This window comes from Armigeres subalbatus, chromosome 3, assembly GCF_024139115.2.
Source record: "Armigeres subalbatus isolate Guangzhou_Male chromosome 3, GZ_Asu_2, whole genome shotgun sequence".
Lineage (NCBI taxonomy): Eukaryota > Metazoa > Arthropoda > Insecta > Diptera > Culicidae > Armigeres > Armigeres subalbatus.
In genome coordinates this window covers 173172444-173191378 of record NC_085141.1, presented here as the reverse complement: position 1 = coordinate 173191378, position 18935 = coordinate 173172444, and the positions used below count along the sequence as shown (strand labels likewise).

The window sequence follows — 18935 nt, the reverse complement described above, 5'->3', positions numbered from 1 at the left end:
TACACACATGGAATGAACGTTATTCTCCACTATTTCAAATAGCTCAAATTAAATCAAAAGTATGAAAATGTTATTCAAGAGCGTTTGTTTGGTCTCGTTTATTAGAAGAATTTACGAATCGCAATAGTTGAAAATAATTCAATCGGAATAGTCTGGTGTTGTTATTGATGACTTCATTCTCCAAAATCGGCAAAGCAATATGTCGTTTTTCAAAAAGGTTGGTTTTCAGCGATCCATACAATAGGTTACCTGCTTTGTTTATATGTTTTCAATATTTTTGATTCATCTGTCTCCTTTTCCTTGTTCACTCTACCTAAATGATACCCAAAGGGACTATTTAAAGTGGTCTATAAGATAAAGTATATGTCAGTCAAGAAAATCAGTGAAATTGTCCAGTTGCCTTACTGAAGAAACGTTTAATACAATGAAGCACGAATGCTCAAATTGCCATGTTTGGAGTAATTGTTACAGGAAACTTACTCCTAAACTGTATGATTATGCAGCGGAAAGGAGAATAAAATTGGATAAAAGCTGTTCCTACATTTGTAATACCTGCTATTGCCGACTTTATCGCATTATCAAGAAAGGAAACGAGCCAGCAGCTCCAAGTGCAGTTAATATAGGATGGGAAAATCAAGAGCTCACCGTTTCTGAACCATCGAAACTTGATGATCTCGCCGTTGCCGGACCATCAGGCACCAATAATTTCGCCGTGGCGGGACCATCTAGAGTGAACAATTTCGCCGCACCAGCAAACATCAATAATGGTGGTTTCGAAATAATCGATCCCAATGCCGCTGGATCATCGGAAATTGACGCTGTTCCTAGTGTTGGTAAGTAGAATAATCTCTTCTTTTTGTTCATTCAGACATCATGATTTGCTACGTTATACTAGTTGTACTCGATTATTCAGAAAATTGAAAAACATCAGTTCCGTATAATCTTACCTAATCCGACCTAGTAGCTCAATTTGTAGAGCAGTTGCCTATCATGCAACAAAATAGAATAATCGAATACAATATGTATTACATTATATGAAGAAACATGCTCCTAACTAATAGTTATTTTTCCATCTTGTTTTCAGAATCTTTGTTTTCTTTGGAATCAACGAGTGCTGAATCAATTGGTAGCGCTGGTGCCCAGAAAACCGGAGACGGTCAGGAAATTCTTCAACAAATGAAGGCAAAATTTGATGAAATATCTGACAGAAACGATCGATATACTGCCGTAATCTGAAAAAGTGACGTATACGCCATTTTCCAAAAATGGTGTTAACGAGTACCACTCATCGCGCTCTTTAACAGAAAAATGGAAAACATGCATGTTGTAAAATGGCTGTTACGTCACTTTTCCAGATTACGGCAGTATAGGATTCTAACTTCCCTTCCCAAATCCTGGACTGCGTACAAAATGATGCAAGAATTCGGTGTTTCGCAACGAACTGCTCAACGTGCAAAGAAATTACAGATTGAAAAAGGTTTTATGAGCACACCGGAGACCAGAGTAAATATGTTGTCTTTGAGCGATGATACTCTAACTGTAGTTAGGGACTTTTATAAAAGTGACGAGATAAGCAGAGCATGTCCTGGGAAAAGGGATTTCGTTGTTGAAAATATGGCAGGAGAAAAAGTGCATGTACAGCGCAGGTTACTTTTATGTAACCTTCGTGAAATTTATTCAATTTTCAAAGAGCAATATTTTACTTTTAAAATTGGATTTTCAATGTTTTCCCGCAGCCGCCCAAAAAAATGTATTCTAGCTGGTTCAAGTGGAACGCATACTGTCTGCGTATGCATTTATCATCAGAATGTTAAATTAATGTTTAAAACCCTTAAGGACAAGAAACTTATTCATAACCATTTAAAAACGTATCATGACTTGTTTTTTAAAATACTTTGTGAAAATCCTACAGAGAAATGTTGGTTGAAAATCTGTGATCATTGCCCGGGTACGCAGAACCTGGAGAATGACCTGATGAATTTTCTTGAAAATGTCGATTCCTTAGAATTTAAACAATGGAAGCAAACAGATCGTTGTCATTTAAATTCAGTGCGAATGGATGCAGAAGAGTATGTGGAAACATTTTTAGAAAAAATAAGCGAATTATCTCCGCATAATTTTAAGGTGAAGGTGGGTTGAGTACCAAAACAAAGCTTTGAAAGTATTGGTACAATAAAAACTGTCATATACTGTAGTAGTATTCGTGTCGTATTTATAAAAAACAAAGAATATTAGTAGGGTGGTTCAAAAAACGACCCAGCTCCACCACGCTCACCCGATTCCGTCCCATACTCCGAGTGTCCTCCAAAAACCGATTTGAACAAAAACTGGTTGAACACTAGCCGGTTCAAGTTTGTATGAAAACTAGTATGAGAAACTAAACCTTTCATTACACTGGCTAAAGCGCCTTCCCTCCAAACGCTGGCGAAAAGAGAACCCACATAGCTTAAAGCAACATTCCGGAAACTTCACTGAACGAAAACTGCACCGCAGGAAAGATCCATTGATAATGTAACGCAAAAAATAAGCTTATTCATGCTTAATTATCGCAACCTCGATTAAAATTGACTCCCAACCATTGAAACGACCATTCAATGTTCATTGTCTATATGGAATTGAAGCTCTTGAATATTTCATCCAGTCACATGGTGTCCCCCCTCGCCAGCGCCCAATGACGGAGTGCCACAATCAAAATAATGTAAAATTCAACCTCGCCATATCAACTGTCATACAAACCTGAAACGACCTGTACACAGTAAGCCTCTATTCAAACCAACCCAAACCATCGGATGACACCCAAATTATGAATCATAATCGACTGAGCGCGGCGGAGTAAAATCATTTTTTGAACCACCCTATGTATTAGTTTGCTGCTGCCGCTGCCGGTGTTTACATTCGCTCCGCGGTCAGTTTTTGATCGTTTTTTCGGGCAAAAATAGTAGTTTATATTAAGTTTTCGGTTCAAACGAGTGACTGATTTCAAAAAGTGATGTTTAATTTGCATTCTATCAACATTTCGGGCTGCTCATGTGCGGAGAAGTGAGTAAAAACTTGATTTTTCTATGCCCTTTGAGAAGAAGTGAAGTGCAGTGATAAGCCCATCGAATCGCGAACGGCAATTAAATTGGCACGAAACTGCTGATTTACGATGAAATTCAAGCTGAAATTCATAGGACTCTTTGAAGAAACATGTTCATTATCACGGGAAGTGTATAAATATGCTGTGAACAGGTTAGTAATTTGAATATTATACTTTTGTTCGATGCTGTTCGATGCAGTCGAATGTTGGTGGGAGAGTGCGGGAGGTGTGGGGTTGACCCGTGGAGGGTCCGGTGCCATATTGACTGCCATCGTGGTACTCATCCAACTATGTCCTTAAGGAAACTACTTAAAATTAATTTGGAAGCAACTGATTGCATTATAATTGCTGACTTCTCTGAAAATTACTCTTTTGTTATTCAGGACGCTATACAAGGTTTTCATTGGGCAAACGCTCAATGCACAATCCATCCTTTTGTCATATATTATAAGGATGAAGCACAAAATTTAAAGTTTACAAGCTTCATAGCAATCGCAGAATTAACTAAACATAACCATGTTGCCGTTCGGCTGTTTATAACAAATTGTGTGAATTTCATTAAAAAAAAAACTACCTTACCTGAAAAATATCCATTTTTTTTCTGATGGATCAGGCAGTCAATACAAAAATAAGATGACTGCTTTCAATTTGTGCAACATGTACAAAGACTTAGGTCTTAAAGCAGAGTGAAATTTTTTTGCCACTTGCCATGGAAAAGGGCCTTGTGACGCTTTAGGAGGTGTTCTAAAACGAAACGCTTCAAAAGCAAGTTTACAAGGCCATCATATTACAACTGCGTACGAACTTTACTCTTGGGCTGTTTCTAAAGTAGATTCCAAAATATATTACGAGTTTTTCTCGGAAAAAGATTACAATACAATGGAAAAGAAAATAAAGAACCGTTATACTCGTGTAAAACAAATCTCTGGGACACAATCGTTTCATTACCTTAAACCACAAAATGAAAATTACATTATCGTGAAACGGTTTTCGTTTTCAGATGAAGAAAAGTGTGTTAAATTGTAAGAATTTTGCTGTGTAATATTTTTTTTGATGAATTATGAAAAATAAAAATAATCAAATTAAATGCTGAGTTTTAATTGAAGGTAATCAGAGAAAACCATTGCTTGTAGTCTAAAGCTTTGAGATTTGAGCTACCATTCCTCAATATAGCAGAGCCAAGATTCTCTCAGACAGCGCTGGTTGCCAAATTTTTAATAATACCAATGGAAAGCATTCATTACACAAAGAATTTCAACGTAGATTTCATTGGTCGGACTTCATTGGACTTAAAAATTGATTTTTTAACTTCACTAAGACGATCCCCACCGATGTGTATCCAAATGAGTGTCTAGTATAGGAACGAAATGCGTTCATATTTTATTTATGCACTTGTTCTCGCACCGGTTGTTTCTATCAAGGTTGTTGAAGTGCAATCATGCTTCGCACCGGTGGTGAATATCCGGTTGCTATTGAGGCAAACACGGAAATAAATAAAATCAGAAAAAAAAATTAACTGGTGGAATTAAATGGACAGTACTTAATTCGTCTTAGACGGTTTAATACATTCCACTAAAAGAGCTTAATATATTTTCCAAAAATAAATTATTTATTTTCAAATCTTTCAGAACGCGCTCCAACTTTTGTAATATAAGTATGTGCGTAATGCATTTTGTGATTATCAGATTAGCTAGACACACATCTGCTAGGTGGCGCTAGCTTATATGCAATAATTTAGTGAGGTGGATATCTCGAGATCTATAAGACTTAGAAAGATTTTGTCTTCTACAAAGTTGTTCGGGTTGCCATAACATTTATGATGGAGACTAGTTTAGTTTGGAATTCATACGCATAGCGGCGCTAGTGTATGAGAAATAACCTGTTAGGTTAAATATTTCTAAATCCGTTAGAGTTAGAAAGTGGCCATCTTCTACAAAGTTATCCGAATTATCTTTTAGTTTGGTTATTATGTAAGATTTAAAAGGGTAGTCAAAATCAGAAGTTTAGTTTGAAACCGCAATACTCGTTGGCGCTCGAGTTGAGTCGAATCGAGTCAAGTACGAGACACTGAAGATGGCCTTACTGTAGAAGTCGAAATAAGTATCTGTCAAAGGTACAACCAAGTGGTGGAATTAAATGGAATTGTACGAACTCGTCTTATGGCAAGTAACTTTGTAGAATACGGCAATATTCTGAAAATTCCAGATTTTGATATATTTAACCTATCAGTTTATTTCTTATACACTAGCGCCGCTAAGCGATTGTGTTTAAAACTAAACTTGCTTGCATCATGACGGTTTTCACCACCCGAACACCTTTGTGGAATATGGCAATATTCTAAAAATTTCAGTTTTTGAAATATCTAACCTAGCAGGTTATTTCTTATTTAAATACCTGACCTATCAGGTTATTTCTAATACACTAGCGCTGCCAAGCGGTTGAATTATTAACTAAACTTGCTTTCGTCATGATGGTTTTAATCATCCGAACAACTTTGTAGAAGACGGCAATATTCTTAAGATTTCAACTATCGAAATATTTTTCCTTTAAGGTTATTTCCAATTCACTAGCGCCGCCAAGCGGTTGTATTTCAAATTAAACTTGTTTTTGTCATGATGGTTTTGACCACCCGAACAACTTTGTAGAAGACGCCAATATTCTAAAAATTCCAGATTTCGAGATATCTAACCTATCAGGTTATTTCATATTCACTAGCGCCGCCAATCAGTTGAAATCCAAACTAAACTGACCTCCATCACAATGGTTTTGATGATGAATAACCGAACAATTTTTCAAAAGACGGCACATTTTTTATTTATGCGTTACTCTATATTTCCGTGTGATGGTTTGGCAACGGTTGGAGCGGGTCGCCAAATTTGCCAACTCGCTATTCACCGAAGGTTGCGTTTACATTTCCCAAACCCGTTTACCAACGACCGGTGCGAGTTCGCGTCATGATAGAGGTTGCTATTTTGGCTTTATTTACGCACTGGTGGGGATCGTCTAAATATAAAAAAAAAATCTACACGCTAAAAAAATATATATTCTAGTTTCAGTTCGTTTCACTCAAAATGACCCTTTTGTGGAATAATTCAAAATAGTTAAGTTTACTCAGTCGTGGTTTACGCTACCACTCAAATTCGGCATGAGTGCCTCTGCAACCCTTATGAGCACTCATGCTGAATTAGGACGCTAACGGACCATTGTGGTTCCAGTTAAAGCGTAAACCATGGTTGAGTAAACCCTAGCAATGTTGGTCTCTGCTTTTAAACAATTTGAGGGTGATTTATAGTTCTTACATTTAATAGGGTCAGAATTGGACAAGCCTCCCCTACTTTTGATAGGTACATTACTTCACAAATAAAACTAGATTTGTAAACATGGTTATCATGAATTAATTAGGAATAAGTTTGATAACTTCAACAGAATGATTCCCGCAGTTATTTTGAAGTGATGGAAAATTATGCTCAATCCATGTGTGCATGTTCAGAAAACTTGAAATTTTCAAAAAAATGTAACACAAAAACGGCTTCTAATTTTTTGATATGTTATCAAAAAATGTTTGAATTTTCATAAAAAAATATAAAAATATATAGTCGTTGTGGTCCAACATTTCAAAAATCATAAAAAACGAATATTTTGGCCATTTTAGCAAATTTGAGTACACCAATACACCAAACCAATATTCTTAGTAAAGACTAGAAGTAATAAGCTTTCTATCCATAAAAAAACATTGCAAATCGATACAGTGGTTTAAAAGTTATGATTTTTTTTAAAATAAAAAATTTTGAAAAATAGAGATTTTTCTGGTAACCCTATATCGAACATGGTCACCCTAATAAAAAAAATAAAAAAATACGGGTCTAATTATTTTCGATGAAGAACATACCAAGCGATTTTGTGCAAAATTGGACAACTTTTTTTTTCAACTCTATTCTTTTTCCGTGGAATCGCTGAACGTTCATTCCATGTGTGTATGGGCAGAAAACTTGAAATTTTCAAAAAAATGTAACTCAAAAACGGCTCGATGAACATTTCTAATTTTTTGATATGTTATGTAAAAATATTTGAATTTTCATAAAAAAATATAAAAATATATAGTCGTTGTGGTCCAACAATTAAAAAATCTTAAAAAACGAATATTTTGACCATTTTAGCAAATTTGAGTACACCAATACACCAAACCAAAACTTTTAGTAAGAACTAGAAGTAATAAGCTTTCTATCCATAAAAAAATATTGCAAATCGATCCAGTGGTTCAAAAGTTATGATTTTTTATAAATAAAAAATTTCGAAAAATAGCGATTTTTCTGGTAACCCTATATCGAACATGGTCACCCTAATAAAAAATAAAAAAATACGGGTCTAATTATTTTCGATGAAGAACATACCAAGCGATTTTGAGCAAAATTGGACAACTTTTTTTTCAACTCTATTCTTTTCCCGTGGAATCGCTGTATATATATATATATATATATATTAGGGTGGCTCAAAAAACACTTTTTCAAATTTTTTGATGGGCCGCTCTCTTATTCGGTTCTATTCGACGCCCTGATGCTCTGGACAAAATTTCAGCCAAATCGGTCAACGTTTGGGTAGTGCTAAACTCGTTGGAAGTTTATATGGAAAAATGTATGCAGAAACATCCAAAAACAGTGATTTGCAGTTGGACGGCACAATTTACGATCAAGAACCATGATACTCATTCAGTTCTTGTAAAATAAAGTACAGAATGTTATGCTGAAAACCGCGAGAAGATTAGAGTTTATTACACAAAGATATTAGCATTTTACTGGAGTGTTGTAAGGGTGAATTTATTTCTTTTCAAAGGTAAAAGAAACGAAATTTGCTCAAACCCCACTGCAGAGAAATGCTAATAACACAGCCGGGCAAACTCGAATCTTCTCGCGGTTTTCTGCATAACATTCTGTATTAAATTCTCCAAGATCTGGATAAGTATCATAGTTCTTCATCGTTAGTTGTGTAGTCCAGCAGCAAATTACTGTTTTTTGATGTTTCTGCATACATTTTTCCATATAAACTTCCAACGAGTTTAGCACCGCCCAAACGTTGACCGATTTGGCTGAAATTTTGTCCAGAGCATCAGGGCATCAAATAGAACCGAATAAGAGGGCGGCCCATCAAAAAAATTGAAAAAAGTTTTTCCCATACTTATTTGAGCCACCCTAATATATATATATATATATATATATATATATATATATATATATATATATATATATGATTTGCACGGTAAATGGAAGAATATCGCATAGTTATAGGCATTGCTGTTTTTTCATGCGGGAGATAATTTTCAGAATGTAAATTACACATTTGGTAATTAACTGTACACTACTTTTTAACAACGAAATCAAACTGCATCTGATTCAGATCCATATGATATATGAATGACGAAATTATTTTTCACTAGACTTTACGAGACGAGCCAGCCTTGGGCTGAAAGTCTCGATAATAAAGACAAAAAAAAAAAATCACTAGACAACCATCTAAAAACAACTAAAATAGCTTTATCGAAAATGTTGTTCAAATATGTCCCACTTGCCCCATGTATGTAAAAACTCAAGGGCAAATGAAAATGGCAGATTTTGACTTTAATTAAAAATTTTAAATCGTTTTCGATGTCACACAATTATTTAATTGTTCAAAATACTAACTTTCCACATAAATGATAAATTTAGAAACTACTATTTAGTTGGAAATCCATTGAATTAAAATAAAAGTGATAGATTTTCTCGGTAGTTTAAAGTCATGATCAGGCAATAACATTAGCATGGTGCCTCAAATGGTTTTGATTCAAAATATGTTTGTGTCGGGTGAATTCGATTATAGTTCTGCTTTATCTTCCTAGAACATTATTACCATTAAAAACGTTAATCGATTCATCTGCAGTCATAGTCATACACCTACTTGCCCCGGGGTACCTTATCTCAAAACCCTATCTTTTTTACAAACGTATTTTTTTCCGTTTAAATTTTTTCGAGGATCGCAGTTTAAGGCCCGATGCCCACGTAGCGTATTTTCAATGCTGCGTGCACACGGCGTTAAAAGGACGCATGTGTGCATCGGGAAAAAGCGGTAACGCAGCGTCGCCGCACCGATGCACATCTGCGTTTTTTCAACGCTGCGTGCACGTGGCGTTGAAAAAACGCAGATGTGCATCGGTGCGGCGACGCTGCGTTACCGCTTTTTCCCGATGCACACATGCGTCCTTTGAACGCCGTGTGCACGCAGCGTTGAAAATACGCTACGTGGACATCGGGCCTAAGGCTCGATATCCACGTAGCGTCTTTTCATCGCAGCGTGCACACAGCGTTAAAATAACGCAGGTGTGCATCGACGCGGTGACGCTGCGTTAATGCTTTTTTCCGTTACACGCCTGCGTCTTTTTAACTCCGTGTGCACGCAGAGTTGAAAAGATGCTACGTGAGCATCGAGCCTAACGCAATTAGGGTGGTGGGTGGTCGCAACTGGGTGGTCTCCGGATATCATCGTTTCATCTATACCAATAGCACTGACAGCTTGACCCATGAGTGGAACGTATTCAATTTGGTAATCACTAAACTCCTCGTATCCTTATCCGAGAAAAACGAACAGATTTCCTGGGTGTTATTTGCTGTAGATCCATTAAATACCATGGACAACGGCAATCCAGATTATTTTACGTTGATCTTTTACATACTTCCAGAAACGTTTCGGATGTGATTTTAGGTTCCGTTGAATATTTTGCTGATATCGAGAATAGCAATCCTGACTGACTCGCTTGTAGTCGTGATTGAGCTTAACATAGTAGTTTCTCAGCGAAACAGTTCGATGCTTAGTGAATTTGCGTAGAGCCGCTCGGTTCATAGATTTCATTCTTCTCAGTGCACGTGTTTGCCAAGGCGCAGACGGGCCGTTATTTGTATCACTCGATCGTTTGGGAACGTATCGATCGATAACGTATGCTAAAACGTTGGAGAACGCTTGTGCCGCATTTTCTATGTTTCCGAGTTGCGAACAGCTTCTCAGTCGAGAGAAGATTTTATTTTATATCTTTATTAGCGAGACTTTCAGCCTAAGGCTGTGGCTCGTCTCGTGGAGAAGATAGAAACTGACTGATACGACGATGATCAGCTTCACGAAAATTATAAAAGAATCAAACAGGCGAGACATCCGTTTGGTGTGGAATACTGCAGTCAATTCAAGCGCTGGATGATGTGCTACTCGTTTAACCAGAGGGAGTGGAGCTAGATCTACGATTGTAGACTTGGTTGCCAAACACAAATTCAGGTAGAGATTATTTTCATTGGCGAAAGAATTGAACTGAGATAGCGTTGCTGAGCTGTAGAAATCTAGAAGCTTCGCCGCACCAGAGTGAAGAACGGAATTATTGTCGATATCCGGGAACAGGAATCCGTTGGAAGAAGTATTCCACGAAAAGGTAGCTTGGTTGAAGTTACCCAAAACTATAATTTCGTCAACTGAATTATCCTCCTTGAGAACTCGAAATATACAGTTGTAGTGTGTTTCTATGTACTCGATATCACGTGTCCGATCTGGAGGAACGTAAATCGCGCAAATAAACAATTGGCGCTCGCGCAACTAGGGCGAAGTATGGTGGATATTTGAAGAGGATGATAATTCGGGAATGTCATTTGCGATGCAGCTTGATTGATGTGTCGTAGAATGGTTGCGTCTCGTAATCCGAAAAACGGTCGTTGGATATTGATCGTCATAGTTTAATAGACGTTCAATTTTGTGAGCGGTAATGAAACTGGAGCAGCCGGAACTTTTTGAAGAATTAGGCGACGGTGCTAAAGCACGCATACTTGCCTGGGAGCAGTTGTCGAGATCCCATCATCAACCGCGACCGAAGGGCCAGGACTGAAACTTTTGGCGAGCTCGACTTGATCGGGTGGCTCAAGGACTCCCTCAGTACTGTTGGCAATGCGTCCTGGATGTGTATAGTGTCGGTTATAGGCGATAGTAGGGTCTTCTACGGGATGATGATACGCAGAAACTAGTTTGAAGTTATGGTGAAGGGGTGAGGTTGACAGCGGAAAGTCTCCAAAATTTGTTGGAACCGTAGTCATCAAACTCCCGGAACATAATTCCTTCTGGCCAAGTTGATGCATCGAGAGCATCGTTCTTCGAGGCTGGATCGAGTACAACTTTGAACGAGACGAATGACATCCCAACAAACATTCACTAGTTGAACTAACATCAGTGTGATGATTTAATTCAGCGCTGTGTTGAATTATGTCTGTACTATTTCTTATCACAACATCTGTTCAAGCTTTGTTCACACAATTTTGGCGAAGTTATACAACTACAACATCTCATTTTGAAAAACAACTTTATTAACTGATTCGTTAAACCTTTAATATGCATTTTACTAAGCCTCAATTCAGCTACATGTGAATTCTTCGAAAATAATAACGCATAGAAGGTAACATCATCAAGATCTCCAATGAGCGTATTTTGAAGCAATTGTTATTTTCATATAATCATTTTAAAATTTTCCTAAATCGGGTCTCGAACTGCTGTCATTTGATCATCCGCCGGTAACGTTGTCATCCGCGCCATCCTTGATTTGTTAGATATGGCTCACTCAATGCATAACATAAATAATCTTATTGCTGAATATGAATCATAATTGGAGTCTTATTCAATAAGTCGATCTGTCAAACTACAGTTTGTAAATAACTGAACAAGATTTTTATTTCAACCATTGTTCAGCCAGTCATAACCTTCGCACACTAGGAAAAATACGTAAAAATAGTGTCGATAAACGATAAAATAAAATCCATTCCCAATGCTATTTATGAATTTATGAAAATAAAATCAAAGTATATTCGGCCTTCCTCAGAATCTCTTGATAAACGGTTGCGATATGATTGTCAAATGCTAAGATTATTCCAATAAAGATCAACATCCATTCGACAATATTGGGATTCCACAGAAGATATTTTAGTTACCAGATAAAGATTATCGCTGTCGTCGCTGTCCGGAACATCTTTTCATGGCGAGGATAGTGGATCTAAATGTCAATGATTGAAAAATACATACGATTTGACAGTTAGGTACCGCACATGTTTTGGACAGCAGAACAAAGGGAACCGAAGCGACAATCTTTATCTAGTAACTAAAATATCTTTTGATTCCACACATCAAAGATTCAATAATTTTCCGACGTTATTCAAAGGCGTTATATCCGGCTTTTAGTAAATTTATTTCCGCATGAATGCATGATTTTTTTATTGCTCCAGCAGTTTTGTTTGATATAATGTCCGACAGCTTAATAAATCACGAATATAAAAAGCATGTTTTGAAAATAAATAATTATTTTATTGTCTTAATTGATTTATTTATGTCTATTTGTATTATTCAGTATCCATTTTTTCTATAAATCAAATTTTCCAGATCTAGCATCCAGATTTTCTCTCAAACTGAAAGAGCATGTTTTTTTCCACTGTGCGATAGATCAGATAAATGGAAAATCCAATGGTTAAGAAGGACAAAGGTTAAGAAGGATGTCTAAATGCTTGCTTATTAACTTACTATTCAAACTCAATTCGACCACCCTTTCAGAGCATCACATCATAGTCGAACAGAGAACTTTAAAAATCATTAGTTCAGCACACTGTTAAACTTCCCCAATGTGCTGAAATGTGATAAAACGAAAACGTTAGTTTGACTTCAAATAAAGGTAGTAAACAAATAAATAGGTCATGTCGAATATTAGTTAGATTAAATGCTGAAATGAAATCCGTCTAGCGAATTATTCAGCATACATTTTATTCAGCTACGAATATCACAAATAAACAATAATTCAACCTAGATGCTTATTTGTAGCTTGTCGTTGTTTGTTGGGTACAGTTTGTAAATAACTGAACAAGATTTTTATTTCAACCATTGTTCAGCCAGTCATAACCTTCGCACACTAGGAAAAATACGTAAAAATAGTGTCGATAAACGATAAAATAAAATCCATTCCCAATGCTATTTATGAATTTATGAAAATAAAATCAAAGTATATTCGGCCTTCCTCAGAATCTCTTGATAAACGGTTGCGATATGATTGTCAAATGCTAAGATTATTCCAATAAAGATCAACATCCATTCGACAATATTGGGATTCCACAGAAGATATTTTAGTTACTCGCTGTCGTCGCTGTCCGGAACATCTTTTCATGGCGAGGATAGTGGATCTAAATGTCAATGATTGAAAAATACATACGATTTGACAGTTAGGTACCGCACATGTTTTGGACAGCAGAACAAAGGGAACCGAAGCGACAATCTTTATCTAGTAACTAAAATATCTTTTGATTCCACACATCAAAGATTCAATAATTTTCCGACGTTATTCAACGGCGTTATATCCGGCTTTTAGTAAATTTATTTCCGCATGAATGCATGATTTTTTTATTGCTCCAGCAGTTTTGTTTGATATAATGTCCGACAGCTTAATAAATCACGAATATAAAAAGCATGTTTTGAAAATAAATAATTATTTTATTGTCTTAATTGATTTATTTATGTCTATTTGTATTATTCAGTATCCATTTTTTCTATAAATCAAATTTTCCAGATCTAGCATCCAGATTTTCTCTCAAACTGAAAGAGCATGTTTTTTTCCACTGTGCGATAGATCAGATAAATGGAAAATCCAATGGTTAAGAAGGACAAAGGTTAAGAAGGATGTCTAAATGCTTGCTTATTAACTTACTATTCAAACTCAATTCGACCACCCTTTCAGAGCATCACATCATAGTCGAACAGAGAACTTTAAAAATCATTAGTTCAGCACACTGTTAAACTTCCCCAATGTGCTGAAATGTGATAAAACGAAAACGTTAGTTTGACTTCAAATAAAGGTAGTAAACAAATAAATAGGTCATGTCGAATATTAGTTAGATTAAATGCTGAAATGAAATCCGTCTAGCGAATTATTCAGCATACATTTTATTCAGCTACGAATATCACAAATAAACAATAATTCAACCTAGATGCTTATTTGTAGCTTGTCGTTGTTTGTTGGGATATCACTGGTATCCACTCCTTTTGCAACTAGTTTAATGACTTCTGGATCACTAACTAGTAGTAAATTCGCTTTCACCATTTCGGAGATCACTTCGTTCGTTACATCAGGTCTTATGCGAGATAAGTAGAGCCAAAATTGGTTTGCTGGTTTGACACTGACGCGTACAGAGATAACGTTTTCACTGAGCTGCTTTGAACCGGATTGACATTCTGAAATGGGCTTAAACGAATCTAGTCGATTCGTGGTCGTTTAGCAGGACGTGCAGGTTCATTGGGCTACGACATGGTGAGTTGACGGGAAGGAGCGCCTAACATAGCTCTGGTCCTCACAAGTTCCAATACTCACGCTTCCACGGGTCTTCCGATGACAATTGACCGCCAGCTAAGGGTTGCGTACTTAGCTGGTAGTGAAGCCTGGGCACTGACATCAGCTAGAGTGAGAGGGTGCGTCCTGTGCAGTCTGCCTATAGGATGTGGTGAGGTTCGACAGTGGGCTCTGTTGAACTTCTATAAAAAGCTGCATGTGTCCCCAAGCAGGCCCTATCAAAGCGACCGTGTGCCGCTCAAAGCGCACTAGCCTAGTTCTACTCCAACAGCGTCTGTTCTGGCATCCAGCGGCTGAGTATGAAATGCTATTCCCCGGAAGCTATACCTAAGATGGCAGTCCCATCCCGATGGATAGGGAACCTTGGGCCAACAACCTACTGTTCCCGAAACATCAATTTGTTCGAGAATCCGATAATGAAAGAATTTGGACTGATTTTACGGCGACGACTCTTAGCGCGAAACAACGGACACGAATAGGAACATGGAACGTTTTAACTCTAGCCCAGCAGGGTAAATTGGCACAACTTGCCAATGAGGCACGCCGCATGAAGCTTGAGATCCTGGGACTGAGTGAAGTCCGTTTGCCAAACTTTGGAGAACACAGAACGCCGTCGGGGCAAGTTCTGCTATACTCGGGTTTACGAGGTGAACACGCTCCCCGGCATCGCGGAGTTGGCTTCCTACTAAGCGCTCAGGCACACTGCGCTTATGAAGTGGGAACCTATAAGTGAAAGGATAATCGTTGCCAGATTTAGAACACGGGTCCGAAACCTTACTATAATCCAATGTTATGCGCACACCGATGCTCCCGAAATGCAAGACAAAGAGAACTTCTACAGTCAACTCAATGCCGTCGTAGATAGAATTCCGAAGGGTGATATCAAGATCTGTTTGGGCGACTTCAATGCGAAGTTCGGATCCGACAACTCGAACCATGAGCGCATTATGGGACGCCATGATCTCGGAGAAATGAGCGAAAACGGAGAGCTGTTCGCAGAATTTTGTGGTAATAACGACATGGTGATCGGGGGATCGCTCTTCCCTCATCGACCGGTTCACAATGTCACGTGGGTCTCCCGTGACGGCTTTACAGAAAATCAAATCGACCACATCTGCATCAGCCGAAAATGGAAACGGAGCCTTCTTGATGTACGGAATAAACGTAGTGCCGATATCGCGTCTGATCATCACCTCCTCATTGGCGAAATACGCCTGCGCATTGCGCGGATTCGTCGGCAGGAGGAGAGAGTTGGACGACGGTTCAACACACGCCGACTGGAAGATGCCACGGTGAAACGGTTCTTCGTTGAAGAACTGGAGACGCGTGCTGCAGATATTCCGGAAGGTGGCAGCGTGGAAGACCAATGGACCGCCATCAAGAATGCCTTCATCGCCACCAGCGAGAACAATCTGGGCTAACTGCGCGCCCAGAGAAAATAATGGATTACCGATTAGACCTGGAGGAAGATAGAGGAACGAAGAGAAGCCAAAGCCGAGATAGAGCGATCAAAACCCAGAGGAGCCAAAGTCTTAGCCCGTTAACGATACGCGGCTCTCGAGAAGGAAGTAAAACGCTCATGCCGACGGGACAAGCGAGCATGGGCAGACTCTCTGGCCGACGAAGGAGGGAGTGCCGCCGCAACCGGGGATATTCGCCTCCTCTACGATATCAACGACGCTTAAGCGAAGATGAATGCAACGATGCATGTGAAAGACGCGATTGATCAGTTATTGACCGACCCAACTGACCAGCTGAAACGCTGGTTCGAGCACTTCGAAAAACTTTTTCATGGCCATCACCACCTCGGCATGGTCTGCCTAGGATCCAACGTATAACACGCGTCAATACCGAAGCTCCATCACTGCTAGAGATTCAAACAGCCATCCAAAGCATGAAATCGAATAAAGCCCCAGGGGTCGATCGCATATCAGCCGAGATGCTCAAAGCTGACCCCATGACATCCGCTGAACTACTGCATCGTTTATTTCGTAATATCTGGGACACCGCAACTTTTCACCGTATGCGATAATTGACGAGGCATTATGTTGCTGTGTACCGTTCTCAAAGTTCTATGCAAAATTATCCTAGCCCGGATTCAGGAGAAGATCGATGCGACTCTCCGGTGGCAGCAGGCCGGATTCCGTGAAGAAAGATTCTGTGTGGACCACATTGTCACGCTCCGTATCATTTACTTGGTATTCATCGACTACGAGAAAGCTTTCGACCGTCTCAATCACAAGAATATGTGGGGCGCCCTGAGACGCAAGGGGGTTCCTGAGAAAATCATCGGCCTCATCGAAGCACAGTACGAGGCCTTTTCGTGTAGAGTGCTGCACAATGGGGTCTTGTCCGACCCTATCCGGGTCGTAGCTGGTGTGAGGCAAGGATGTATTCTATCACCGTTACTGTTCCTCATCGTAATCGACGAGATTCTTGTAGATGCGATTGACCGTGAACCAAACCGCGGGCTGTTATGGCAGCCTGTAACTATGGAGCACCTAAACGACTTCGAATTGGCTGATGACGTTGCACTCCTCGCGCAACGGCGCTCTGATATGCAAAGTAAGCTCAACGACCTTGCCGAGCGCTCCTCTTCGGCAGGTTTAGTCATCAACGTCAACAAAGCCAAATCGTTGGATGTAAACACGGTGACTCCTTCAAGTTTCACAGTAGCCGGGCAACCAGTGGAGAATGTTGAAAGCTTGCAATATCTTGGTAGCCAAATGGCGTTAGACGGCGGTTCCAAGATCGACAAAGGTACACGGATCAAGAAAGCAAGGGCTGTATTTGCGATTTTAAGAAATATTTGAAAAAACAGGCAGATAAGTGAACGCACCAAAATACGAATTTTCAACTCTAACGTGAAATCTGTGTTGTTATACGCTACGCTAGCGAAACATGGTGTGTATCAGTGGAGAACACTCAACGGCTGCAGGTGTTCATAAACAGATGCTTGCGGTATATAATTCGGTCCTGGTGGCCTCACAACTGGATCTCAAACAACGAGCTTCATCGTCGTTGTAATCAGAGGCCGATAGCAACAGAAATTCGGGATCGAAAGTGGCGCTGGGTCGGCCACACTCTACGTAGGGGCGGAAAAGAAATCTGTAAACAAGCATTAGACTGGAACCCGCGGGACATCGCAGCAGAGGCAGACCCAGAGGCTCTTGGCGGCGAAGCCTCAATAAAGAAATAAAAGAAGTCGACCGAAATCTAACCTGGCAACAGGTTAATGATGGGCAACGCTCAGGATGGAGATCTTTCAAGTCGACCCTATGCACCACCGGAGGTGTACGGGATTCATAAGTAAAGTAAGTAAGCAGGTTCATTGATCAGCGGCCATCGATTGAATTTCGGGGAATGTATCAATGGCGTTGGCTTGTTCGAAATCTTGTTTATTTCCGTGAAAGGAAATAAATGGACGAATGTTCAACATATCCGACTATAAGATGACGCTGTGACGTTAATGAATCGAGTTGTAGATATTTCAGAAAGTCGTAGCGTAGAAGAGCAATGGATCACTAGTGAAACTTGGAAAGCAAAGAGAGGCCAAAGTCGCGATAGGGTAATCATAAACCAGTGGAGCCAGAGTCTGCACTTCAACGATACGGTTCTGACAACTACCGGAGACATTCGCCTTCTCCACGATATCTCACAACGCCTCAGCAAATCTGAAAGGAATGCTACAATGCCTGTGAAAGACGCGACCACCGGTCAGTTATTGACCTACCTAACTGACCAGCTGAAATGCTGGTTCGAGTGATGCGAACAAGTTTGCCATGTGCCAGCTTGGACGCCGGAGTGAAGCTCAACAGCGTTCTGATATGCAAAGTAAGGTCAGCCACCTTTCCGAACGCTTCTCATTGACAGGTTTAATTATCAACATCAACAAAACCAAGTCGTTGGATGTGAACACAGCGACCATTTTTCAGCCGGACAATCCGTGAAGAATGGAGAAAACTTCCAATACCTTGATTGCAAATTGGCATCAGAGAGTGATACCAAGATCGGAATACCTGCTCGGATCTAGAAGCCTGTCTTTGCGAGTTTACACGATAGTGAAGCTTTAGTAGCAAACACTCAACGGCAGCAGGTGTTTATCAACCGATGCCTGCGGTACACAATTCCAGCGTGGTGGCTTCACAATTGTGTCTCGTAGAACGAATCAAATCATCGGTGCATAGCTGGAAGGCGGCAAAGATCGATACTTTTCGTGTCGGCTCTTTGCGTCATTCGGAGTGATGGACCTCTAACTAACTAACACATACATACACCATAACAGTTCATTAAATTCAGCATATGGCTCTTCCGATTTCCTGTTAAAAAAAATTCAGTTCAAAAAGTTCAGTTATGATTTGTTGCCTATAATCGCGTATTTGTCTCATACGAATGTGAAATCCAGCTCTTCATTAACAGACTATGCAATATATATGGACCAACAGGTCTGTCCCACAAAAAGGGAAAGACTATGCAATTAGATAG

The 18935-nt window shown here is 39.3% G+C and overlaps 1 protein-coding gene across 1 annotated transcript; it reads left to right on the top strand.

Annotated features, from left to right (window-relative positions):
* The first annotated feature begins 287 nt into the window (after positions 1-287).
* Positions 288-1378, top strand: LOC134222142 (uncharacterized). The gene is made up of 3 exons (XM_062701286.1): positions 288-833; positions 1085-1156; positions 1356-1378. Exons 1-3 carry the CDS (start codon positions 425-427, stop codon positions 1376-1378), a joined length of 504 nt encoding a protein of 167 aa, XP_062557270.1. The 5' UTR covers positions 288-424.
* The last annotated feature ends 17557 nt before the right edge of the window (positions 1379-18935 follow it).